Raw genomic sequence first — 12,195 nt, 5'->3', positions numbered from 1 at the left:
CCGGCTTACACGATGGACAATTTGTGCTAACTGGGACCTCCATGGATGGGGATTTGGGGTCCCACTTTTTCACACCTAACCGTGATCGTCTCCGCATCTGTGGGAGCTGGTGGCGTGCCTGCCCCCCAGTCCTGGGTGTGAGGAGTCCCCCAGACCCTGCTTGTGTCCTCCAGGGAAGGAGCAGATGAGTGCAGCCTGGCGGGGGTCGGGGGTGGAGGGAGGCACTAGATGGAGAGTGGGGGAGGGCTCTGCCTTGGCTCCCCAGGCTGGGGACAGCAGCAGGCAGGAGGACATGGGTGGGGCACCAGATGGGTGGTGATGGAGGGTGTCGTGCAATCCAAACCTGGGGAGGTGCCCTTGCCCACACCCCAGGGAGCTGAAGTCCCCACATCGAGGAGCGACGGCCACTCCTCCCTTGCTCCACTGTGTCCGGAGTCTGAGCACATGGAGGTGAGTGGAGGTGATGCTCGGGGTGTTTGTGCAGGGACGGATGAACAGATGGGGTGAAGGGGGCAGCTTGCGAACACCAAGCCCCGCACGGTGAGCCCAGGCACAGACAGGAGGCGAGGCAGGAGGCAGAGGTGAGAGCCAGAGGCAGGAGGTCAGAGGCAGGAAGCAGGCGGGAAGCGAAGCGGGAGGTGAGGCAGGAGGCGAGGTGGGAGGGGAGCAGCAGAGCATCAGGCGGCGGCACAGGTGGAGGCTGGCATGTCCACTCCCGGTGACTGCTACGGGCAGGCGCCTCCCGGCTCTTTCGTGCTGGGGTGCATTGGGGAGAGGCAGAGGGAGTGGGCTGGACCCCTGGAAAGGTCACCCAGCCTGACCCCCATACCCCTGCCTCGTGGGTCCAGGGCTCACTACACAGACCGCCGGCCCTGAACCCGCCCCGGCTCCCCGCTCCGCACATCCGTCCCATGGGAAACATCGTGACTGGTGCGGTGGGGCTGATGTCCCCCCAGACACAGGAGGCAAAGGCCTCAGAGTCACCTCAGCTCGAACTCGGCAAACAGGACATCGAAGTGTCTCAGCGCCTCCCGCATCTTCTCCGTGTAGGTGTGGAGGTCGCGCAGCGCCTGGTCTCGGAGGGCACCCCGCACGTCCTCCAGGCTGCGGGTCAGCTCCTTGGCCAGTGGGCGCATGGCCATGCTCTCCAGCTCACGGTTCATGATGATGGAGCCAGCGGCCAGGCACTGAGGGTGACAACACGGGTCCGGAGTGGCCCGGGGGGACAGGCATCAACATTGGTTCCGGGGGGGGGCCCTGGAGTCCCACTGGCGGGGGTTCCCCCTCCAATCTGCAGAGAGCGGGCGCTCTAACGGCCAGCCCTGAGGACAGTGGGACAGGGAGGCAGGGCAGCGGGCACAGTCTGGGGTGCACTGTCATCCCCAAGACCCCTCCCTGAGGCTCCTCTCCTGGAAATACCCTACCTCACATCCTGGGACAAGCGTCTCAAGATGCTGCACCTGCTCCCTCCTGGTCTCTATCAAACCCAGACCCCAAGAAGTCCATGCTGACAAGTACACTCCCTGTGAGGGGCTGCACACGGACCCAGAGGGAGGGGAAGCCCGACCAGGACTCTGGGGTATGGGGTTTCATGCTCAGGGCCCAGTCTGGCGACGCCTGTCCCCTCCCGCCCAGCCCACAGCTGGGTGCCCAGGGGTGCCCCAACACCATGTTCGGGGCAGCACTTCAGGCACGAGGCCCTCGGGGCTAACCATGCTCCCCGAGACCACTGACCTTCCTAGCAAGTAAAGACACCTCACTTCCACAAACACTCACTGACCTTCTGCTGAGCTAAGACTCATCACTGTGGGACTCCCAGCTGCTGGGCAATACAGAGGGTCCCTCTGTGCCCACAGACCCACCCATGCCTATACTGGGCGGGCGGGGAGAGACCACAGGCCAAGTGGGCTGTGTGCATCACCCCGGCGTGTTTCACCTGTCCAGGGACACGGGTGCTTATCAGACCCAGGTCCTGGCTGAGGGGTAGCCATGCAATCCCCATGTGGGGCTATAGTGAGGTGGGGCCCCCTGCCCTCCTCAGGCCTGCACAGTCAACCGCGAACCCCGTCAGCAGTGACCCAGAGACGAGCCGGGGCAAGAAGCACTTTCCTGGGGGCGGGGCTCAGCATCACTGATTTCCTACCCCCACCTCCGGAGGTGCGCGTGGAGCTGGCTCACCCCGGGGCCGGCCCGCACTGGGGAGACGGCGCCCTGAGTATCCCTGGGCATGGGGCCTGCCTCATATCCAGGCTACATAGCTGTCCCTGTCCCTGGGACCCACTCTGAGACCAGGCAGTGGGACAGCTTGCCTGGGACACGCCACACCAATCAGAGCATGGACAAGGATGTCCTCCCATCCAGGGGGTCAGAGCAGTGGGGCAGTGGGCAGGGGGCCCAAGGCCAGGCAGTGCCGGAGGAAGATGCCGTATCCCAGGGACTCACCGGCATCAGGCTACAAACCTCAGCATGGCCCAGGGAGGGGTGGCAAGGTGGGGCACGGGCAACAACTGGGGCAAGACGGGTCCTGTCCCACAGGGTAGCCACCCTCCTCTCAGGCTGCAGTCCCCACAATGAGAGACAAGGAAGGAGGTGTGAGGGGTGGGTGAGGGGTGGCTCCAGCCAGGCCTTGAGTGCAGCTCCCAGCCCCGTGGGCAAGGATGTCCCCCAACAGTGGGCTAGGGAGGTTCTGCTCCCGACACTAGAACTCGTGTGGGCCCTCACATCTGGGGGCCCAAGAACCTCCCAGAAATTGCTCACGAAGCTTCATGTCTGTGTTCGCATGTGTAGATCTGGGGAGCAGTCTCAGGGCTTTCCCAGACCCTCAAAGTAGTCCTTCTAGGCTCAGAACGCACTGTCAGTAATCCCCAGCAGTGGGTTCTGACCCCTTGCAGGGGTGACCCCAGGTCCCTAACCACTGCAAGTGCACACACAGGGGAACTGCACAGCGCCCCACACTGCGACCCTAGACCCAGGCGGTGCCCGCTACCTCGGCACCGAACCACAGCTGGCCTGCCAGGTTGTCGTGCCGGATTTCCTCAGGGAACTTGACGCAGAAATCCCGCGGGGCCCGGTCCTGGGGAATGCACACGTCCATGATCTGGTTAATGATGTTTAACACGTTGTCCTGAAACAGAATCGGAGAGACTATGCTGAGACACGCTGCCGCTGGTGGCTGTCAGGCTGCTTGGAAAATACGAGACACAGATGGGGCACGATGCTATTCTTGAAGCTTACGAGGCTGATACGGTAACACACCCCTGCTCGCTCTGTGATGGCTACCCAACGTTCAAATGCTCCAGGAGCATTGAGAATAAACATCCAGGTCCCCCTGCCTGCCCGGTCCCGCTGCTCACACTCACGGAGCCCACACGCGGCTGCCGACCCATAGGCAGGCTCCCTGCAGTCGGAGCCATGAGGACTGTCCCTGGACAGCTCTCTGAACACCTGCATGTGACCCTCTTACAACAGAGCGGGAGGAGCAGCGTGGCTCGGTAGGCGGGCACACCACCGGCTGGCTGTCCTGCTTCTGTTGACATCAGGCACCCTGTCATCCTGGGCGTGGTCACAGCACAGACAAGACCCCCTGCTGTCAGGGAAGAGTACCAGTGGCAAAACTGGCCTTCTCAGACCTGCCACACAGTGCTCCAGACCCCTCCTGTGTGAAGACAAGGGCCTCGCCGAGCACGGTGACCACAGGAGCCTCCGCAGTCAGGCCAGGCAAAGCCGCCACCCTCTCTGGACCTCGGTTTACTCCTGCATAGATGGAGCAGGCCAGCACAAATGGCCCGACTCCATCTGGGCTGCAATACCTCGACTCCTCTGGAACCAGCAGATCAGTGAGGCTGCAAGGAAGAGGTGCTCCCTGCCTTCTGGCGGTGGAGATTCTCACTCCTCCCCTCACAGCTCTGTGACCAGGGACAGGCTGCCTAACTTCTCTGGTCCTCCAGGCAGCCCAGAAAAGGACACCACGATTCCCAGTCCCCAGGCTGTCAGGCGGGTATGAGCTCCAATCTGTAACACCCAGCAGCAGCCATTTCCAGTCTGCCGGCCACAGTTGGCATCTCTAAATCTCCACTGCCAGAAGCAGTGCTGGAGTCATGGTCACGGCTGCACTGTGTGATGTCGGTGTGGTCAGTGACTTCCTTAGGATCCACACGTTTCCAAGAGTCAAGAGTGCCCATACAGTTATGGGCTCAGGTTACAGCCCAGCGAATAGCTTTCCAGAAAGATGGCTCTAGCTGATGCTCTTGCCCTTAGAGATTTTATATCTCAACACCCCTCCTTTCTGCCCTCTGAGGCTCGACTTTCATTTCTGTTAGGAAGCAGATACAAACAGTCCCCACAAGTGGGAAGCATGACATTGCTAATGTAAAACGTCAGCGCCCTGAGCTCTGACAACACAAAAAATCAGAATAAAATTTGACCAGCATCAAGCAGTAGTACCATGAGTTCTTTTTAAAATGCTTTCTGGGCAGAAAGGCCCCTTTCTTATGATTCAACAAACTAATGAACAGTCAGCAACCTCAAAGCTGGGAGCGCCCAGTCAATATCAGCTCCCAGGAAGAGCCAGGGCTCTGACCTCCCACGTGACGCTTGCATCTACTGTGCATCCTGCCTGGTCCGTCAGGACACCAGCGCCCAAGGGCAAGGGCAGGGCTCCTCTTTTCCGTCGGGTCCCCAGTACCCAGCAAACATCTGCGGGGACCTCTGATTCCAGCCAATGCAGAGCAACAGGAACCAAATCGATGACCACAGTCATGGGGAAAATAAGACAGTGGTTCTTAAGACACTAGCCATCACACAGCCAAGTGGCCCCAAGGGAAGAGAAATAAGCAAGGCGAGAGCTGTGACCAGGTGGCTCATGGCCCAGAGCGACCCTTCAGGTCCCGGTCCGGAGAGAGGGTACCCCAGCGGGACCCAGCAAACGCCCTCACTGAAGAGAAGAGCTGAGCGTCTGGGGGATCAGGATAGTTAGAATCGAGAGGAGCGAGAGCTGTCCAGAAGTCACTGACCACACCTGCAGACCTGAGAGCAGGGGACGGACACAGGCCGGCAAGACCAGGAAGGGAGTACAGGCGCCATACAGGAGCTGTGGCCAGAGTTCGGAGCACTGTTCACAGGGTGCTGGGCAGAACACCCAAAGTGTGTTGCCTCCATGGGGAAGGTGGTTAGCCCCAAACTGAACTCAGCTCTGTCCCCACCTAACATCTTAAAAAACAGGATCCAAGAGGACCAGACCATTTATAAATAACCAAACTGCATTACAAAACTAAGGTCAAAGAGACTTATAGGAATACAAAAATATTCAGCTCCCAGAAGGACCAGATTCACAACATTAGGCATTCAATAAAAAAAAAAAAAACAGGCTTTCAAAAAATTAAAGAAAATATGACACATGATAAAAAGAAAAATCAAGCCTAGCTGAGGCAGGTGGCACAGTGGCCATCGGAGGACACGGAGATGGCCCTTACATGTGACTCCCATGTGTTCCAAAAGTTAGCTGAGACCGTGAAGACATAAATAGGACCCAAGCTGATCTTGAGATGAAAATTACAATATCTGAGCTGAAAAAAAACACACCGGATAAGATTCAACCCAGATCAGACATTTCAGAAGAAAAGAACAATAAACTTGAACACGAAGTAACTGAAACTCTCCAATGAGCCCAAGAAAGAAATGAGACTTCAGGATGTCAGACATATCATGCTTGACCCAAGAGAAGGAGTGGGATGGGAAAAAGATTTGAAGGAATTATGGCCAGTTTTTGTCCAATTTAATGACAACTATAAACACAAGGTCCAAGAAGATCAATGAACCCAAAGGGCAAGAAACACGAAGAAAATTATACCAAATCGCAGCATGACGAAATGGATAGAAACCAATTAAAAAAAGGCCTTACAAGTAGTAAGACAAAAAGACGCTACCCACGCAGAACAAAGATAAGGGTGACCCCGGCTTTCTCACTGGAAGAGTGTGCGTCAGAAGGCAGCAGAGTTCCGTCTTTCCAGCCCTGAGTAGCCATGAATCCGAGGAGCCCCACTCCGCCCAATAGCGCATGTCTGGGAAAAGCCTGTGACAGCTAGTACCATGCTGAGTGGGGAAAACTGCATGCTTTCCCCAGTACTGACCTACAGACTCAGTGCATTACTGCTCAGCGGGCTTTTTTATAGACCTCTACTAGCAGTTTCTAAATTCCATACAGAAAAGCAAAGAACTTAGAACAGCCACGACACCTTTGAAATAGAAACGCTGGAGATCTGACACCACGGGATTCTAAGACACAGGATAGAGCTGCCATGATCAAGACAGCATGGTACTGGCCTGAAGACAGATTGAGGGAACAGAACAGAGAGCCCGAATATAGACCCCCACTCATGTGGAGACCTGATTTTCCCAAAGGTGCAGTAACACTTTTCAGTGGAGAAAGGGTATAGTCTTCTCAACACATGATACTAGAACAACAGAAAATTCATTTGTAAAAAAAACACAAAAACATGTGTCCAATCCTCACACTATATACCGACAGTAAGTCACCATGCATCACAGAACTCAATGTAAAGCCTGAAACTATAGAACTTCTAAAGGAAAACACAGGGGACAATCTGATGACCTTGGGTTCTTGATCTGATGACCAAGATTCTTGGACAGGATACCAAAAGCATGACCTACAAAGGGAAAAAAGGGTAAACTGGACTTCATCAAAATCTAAAACTTATGTCCTTTAAAAAACTAGGCAGAGAATGAAAAGACAAGCCACAGACTGGGAGAAAATAATGTAAATCATAAACAGATGAAGGCTGGTGTCCATAATAAAGAACTCTCAAAAGTCAATATGGAAACAATTCAAAGAATTCAAGAGCTGGGGCGCCAGGGTGGATCAGTGGGTTAAGGCCTCTGCCTTCGGCTCAGGTCATGATCTCGGGGTCCTGGGATCAAGCCCCACATTGGGCTCTGTGCTCAGCAGGGAGCCTGCTTCCCCCTCTCTCTCTGACTGCCTCTCTGCCTACTTGTGATCACTGTCTCTCTCTCTCTCTCTCTCAAATAAATAAAATCTTAAAAAGAAAAAAAAAAGAATTCAAGAGCTGTGAGGAGCTCTCTCTGCCTTGGCAAGAAGCCCCCTGGGGTCCCCTGGTCTCAGTGCCTCTTGGGCACAGCTCTTGGGACCCCAAATGCAGACTTGTAGTCACACCAGTCCCCAGGTGTAGCACACACCAGACAGGAGGCTAGAGTGTGCAGTCAGGGCACACCAGAGACCCCTCTCTCCCCAAGAACCCCCTTCTGCCACGGTGGGCACCGGTCCCTTCCAGCACAGGGAAGTTCGAGGGTGTCCCTTGCCAGGTGCGGCTCCGTTCACATCACAGACCTACAGCAAGGCACCTCCATGACCACCATGACCCAACTAGCTACACTTGGGCACAAGATCCGCACATTTTGCCATTTAACATTCTTCACTGAAACATCTGAAATTATACTCACTTGATGGCAAAAGTTACAGTGTGGCTTAGGAAAAACAGGTCTATGATGATGCCAGAATCCTACCCAGGACAAATTCAGCCCATCTGCGCCACGATATCCAAATCTCGCTGCATTCGTGCCTGGGGCCACCATAACAGCACCACACCTGGCAGTTCCAAGTGTATTCCTCACAGGTCTGGAGGCCAGGAGTCCGAGACCCTGGTGCGGGTTGCCAGGTTCAGCAGCACAGGTACAGGTGGGCGCTTCCGAGATGAGATGCATGTGCAGGTGGGCGGGGTTCTGAAACCCAGGTGCAGGTAGGTTGGTTCTGAGCAGCAGGTGGAGGTGGGTGGGTTGAGAGACCCAGGAGCAAGGGGGCGGGTTCCCTCTGAGTCCACCCTCCTGGGCTTGTAGACGGTCCTCTCCCCCGTCCTCACATGATTGTCCCTCTGCATTCTGTGACCTAATCTCCTCTTCTTACAATGACACTGGTCAGATGGGATCAGGACCCATGCTATTGACCTCATTTTACCTTAATTATGTCTTTAAAGATTGTGGTTAGGACCTGAATGTGTGAATTTGGGGGGGACACAATTCAGCCCATCACAACAATCCAGGATTCATTTCATCCTACTGAGCTGCAATTTCTAATCCTTTATGGTTTCTAAAGCCAAAAAGAACACAGACATGCAAATGTCGTCAGAAATCCACCCGCACACTCACTATGCCCCAGTCCACAATCTTCACAAAGTAAAAGGTAATTTAGGTGAAAATGAAGGACTCTGACTCCTTCTAAGATTAGAGCCAATGAGGTGGAACCGCTGTGTGGGTCCCGGGCCTTCTCCACCTCACCAACTCCCAGCCCCTCACTTCCTCGCCCCCCCTTGCCCTGCATGTCACCTGCAGAGAGCTGGTTCCTGCTGCTCCTTATAAACCCAGCCCACGTGCTTCTCACAGCATCGCTCTTGTGAGAAGAGAAAAGGAGTCTCCTGTTCTTTGACCATCTATTCTGTACCTGGCACTTGCCTGGACACTCTACCTAAAAGACCCATTATGGGGCAGAAAGGTTTGACATACCACACCCCAAGGACTTGGGGTGCATGAGGCCCCCAAGACTCACTGGTGAGAGGAATCAGACTTCCCAGCAGGAATTAAGAGGTGAGGCCATCACCCAGAGGACCATTGTGGAGACCCGCCCCCATGCCCTGTGGAAGACAAAGCTCCCAGGCCAGAAGGACTGGGCTCCCGGAGTGTAGGCCCACCCTCAAGCCAGGAGCACTGCCTCAGACAGAACAGAATGGGAGCCAGCCAGAGACCTGCATGCAGGCCCTTCCAGGGGCCCTGGAAGACTGAGCCGCAAAGCAAACTCCACACAGACGCCCCAGGCCCAGCCAAGGGCTGTACTTGGGCTGATGGGGCCCCGAGATGTCCCCAGACACTCAGACTAGAAGACTCAGGGATCTGTCACCAAGGCTAGGGTCACAGCCAACAGTGGGACAAGGAGAGGTTCACTGGCAGTGCTGAGCCACCAGCCCCGAAGCTCAGAAAGTCGCGGTCTCCCAGTGCTTGGCAGTGGCAGCCACATGCTGCCCGGGACAGACTCACAGGTGCCCAGCACGTCAGGAGCCTGGGGCCCCTAAATCTGGCCTCAGTAACCCTCCTGGGATGGCAGTGCCTCTGACCTGTCAGAGCTCCGCATCTTAACTGCAGGTCCCCAGACTCCGCGCGAAACGGCACACGGGCCTGTGTACGAGCAGCAGCCCAGATTACAGGGATCCCAGAGGCCTGCCCCCTCCATGCCCACCTCACTTCTGGGGCACTGCCCACCCTCTGCACAGAGGCAGACGGTCTTCAAGTGACTGCTATTGAATGAATGAATGAATGAATGAACACTCAATCACAGAAACAACCCAGCATCGCCATGGGAATAGAACGTGGAGCAGGTGTCAGAAGCAGAAAAGACAAAATGTGTTGTTTCAAGACACACGTTAGAAGTGAAGACACTTTCCAACTGAGATGCCTGAGCTTTGTAGAAATTCACTAGCCAGGAGCCCTTACACAGGCCATAGCCTAGAAGGGGCCAGTAAAACAAATATGTTACTGTGAGTTGTGTTTATAAAGTTGTAGCATGTACAGGACGGCATCCCTGCTGACTCCGCTCTCCATGGCCCGGGACGCGTGGCCACGATTTCTCACTGTGCTGTCCTATGTCGGGGGCTCCACCGCAGGCCCATGCTGTCCTCCGAGAGGCCCATGCAGCGCCGGCCCTGGGCAGGGATCTGGGCTCCTGGCCTGTGGGGGCCTTCCCAGCTACCCATTCTGTCCACACCCACACTGCAGTCGGTGCCAACACCCCTTCCTCCTGGGGGTCTGCAGTTGGGGCTGAGCCAGGGAGAGGGGCCTGCGAGACCAGCCTGGGCGAGAGCCCTACTCCGCGTCTCTCATGAGCTTCCCCGGGAGACGGGACCCCACACGTGTTGTCACATGGCGCTGCTGGGAACAGAGCGTGTCCCACCTGACTCCCGGGGAGAGGATGCTGGCAGCTGGCGCCTGTTTCCTCTGAACTTCGTCTCCCAAAGCCCCCCACCCTGTACCTGTTCCCTTCGCTGATTTTGCCTCGTCTGTGTTCATCGGGATAAACCCCCGGCTGTGAGCACGACTACCTGCTACGTCCCCTGTGTCCTCCTAGGGAGTCAGCGGACCTGGGCTGGTCCTGGGACCCTGACACAGGAGCGTTAAGAGAGCAGTGAGAAATTAAAGATGCCTGTGCAAGATCCTTCTAGCTTTTTGGGACTTGTTTCTCGACCCCCTTAGAGTTGCCTTGTCCACGCCTAATTCCAGAGCAGTTTTCCTCTCCAGTTTGTGCCCAGTTGAGGCTCCTCGAAGCACCCAGTTTGCATAACCTGCAATTACATCAGCCTGTGAACTGGCCAGTCCACTGCAGGGGGCACAGAGCTGCGGTGGGGCAGGCAGGGCTCGGGCAGGGGCATGGGGCTGGGGGCTGGGAAGGCAAGGGTGCAGGCAGGGGAAGGCAGGGGTGGGGGGCATAGGCAGGGGCAGGCAGGGGCATAGGCAGGGGTGGGGGCACAGGCAGGGGCACAGGTGGGGATGCTGGAAGGAGGTCTTCCAGCTGCAAGGTCAGTGTGTTGCAAGCACAAGGAATGAGATCCTCTGGTGGGAAAGGGAGAGCATTGATGGCCTGGCAAGTCCAGAGACCCTTCTGGCCCCTCCAGTCCCCCAGAAGTGGGGAGGGCCTCCTGGTCATCCTAGGGCCAACTAGGACCTGCTCCTCCCACCAAAATCCCTGTCTGACTCCCACAGCTTAAAACCCGCAGTGGGGTGCTGGCTTCTGCGGCCTCCCTCCCCATGGCATCCCACGCTCCTTGTGATCTGGAAAGCACAACCCCAGTTCCTCTCCCAGGCCAGAGAGAACCAGCCACACTTGTAGGTAGAATACACCAAGACGTTCAGGAACTTTGTGAAAGGCCTTGACTGTCCCTTGACAAAACCACATCACGCCTTAGACTCTCACACGGGTCATAGGCTCAACCGGGAAGACATTTCTAGCATCATTTCCAGGGCTGGTGCTGAACCGTGCAACCCCCCGAGACCCCGAACCCCATCTCTATGTGGGACCCCCACAGCCCAGCCCGGTCCTGCGCTAGCAGCACCCTGTCCGAGACCCTGCTGGCTCCCGCTCATCCCGCCTTCCCAATATCTGCCTGCAAGGTGCCCTGTGCCAGCTGCGCTCATCACCTGGCTCTCCACACAGCTCGGGTGCAGCTGGACCCAGGGTTGCCCGGCACCACTCCCAGGCCACCCTGACGTGTGCTCACTGCACATGAGCCAGTGACAAAGCCTCGGTCCCCCTGCAACAGGCCCTGTGGGCCCAGGTGCACTCACCTGGCAGGAGCGGAACTGGCTGACAAGCAGCGTGCACCGCTGGGGGTCCTTCCGCCCGTCCAGACTGTCCAGCTCGGCGGCCACCTGGTTTAGCTCCTCGTCCGCATAGTAGAACTGGGCAAGCAGCTGCGGGTCCGACCTCTGTGGGGGACAGCAGGATGGGTGTCAATGGGAGCCTCAGCCCTCACAGGGAGCCCCACACCCGGCCTGAACCCCCCCAACTTCTCAGCAGGCCACCCTGGCGGCGGGGCCCAGGGGACGGCCCCTCTGTAGGGAAGCCCAATGTCCCAGCCGAAGTGCCCAATGGTAGGAAGACTCAGATGCGGGGCTCAGGGACAGTGGGGTCCAAGTTGGGTCCAGGTGGCAGGGGCATAATGGGATCAGCTCTGAATAAGCAGTATGCATCCCTGAAAGGAAACTACAGACGCCCCGGGAGGGAAGTGGCCCAGACCAACACAGCACAACTGCCTCTAATGAAGACCCATCAATGGTTGCTTACCGGTTCTACCCTCTAGAATCTTCTAGTACCTCAGCCCGGTTCCCATAACACCAGAAAATGCCAGTGCTCTGTGGCAGGAAGCCCCTTCCTCAGGGGCTTGCCTCCCACACCCCACTTCAAGCAAAACCCTGGTTCCCTGCTCCCCTGACTGGACTGTGGACTGTCCTGACTCCGCTCCCTGGTGTGCTCCCGCCCCCCCCGCCCCCTCCCCTCATACACCAGCCCACTCCCTCCTACCTGCCTGCTCCCCTCACACCCACCTACTCCTCACACACCAGCCCACTTACCCCACACTCCAGCCCACTCCCTTCACATACCACCTCTTCCCCTCACACACC

At 56.8% G+C, this 12,195-nt stretch overlaps 1 protein-coding gene across 5 annotated transcripts in view; it reads right to left on the bottom strand.

Moving 5' to 3' along the window:
• Positions 1-12,195, bottom strand: part of ZFYVE28 (zinc finger FYVE-type containing 28) — a 106,033-nt gene that overhangs the window by 41,017 nt on the left and 52,821 nt on the right. For all 5 annotated transcript variants that reach the window (XR_004382541.1, XM_032856248.1, XM_032856218.1 and 2 more), the window contains exons 2-4: positions 11,359-11,499; positions 2,987-3,124; positions 985-1,187 (exon numbers count right to left, since the gene is read on the bottom strand). Coding sequence is in view for 4 of the 5 variants with exons in the window: in XM_032856248.1 (XP_032712139.1) it covers positions 985-1,187; positions 2,987-3,124; positions 11,359-11,499 (482 nt within the window). In the remaining variant the exon portion in view is untranslated. The remainder of the gene's footprint in view (positions 1-984; positions 1,188-2,986; positions 3,125-11,358; positions 11,500-12,195) is intronic.

Source organism: Lontra canadensis, unplaced genomic scaffold, assembly GCF_010015895.1.
Source record: "Lontra canadensis isolate GAN:19392208 unplaced genomic scaffold, GSC_riverotter_1.0 scaffold1, whole genome shotgun sequence".
In the NCBI taxonomy this organism is placed as follows: domain Eukaryota; kingdom Metazoa; phylum Chordata; class Mammalia; order Carnivora; family Mustelidae; genus Lontra; species Lontra canadensis.
The sequence above is the reverse complement of the archived record's forward strand: the minus strand, read 5'-3'. Positions and strand labels throughout refer to the sequence as shown.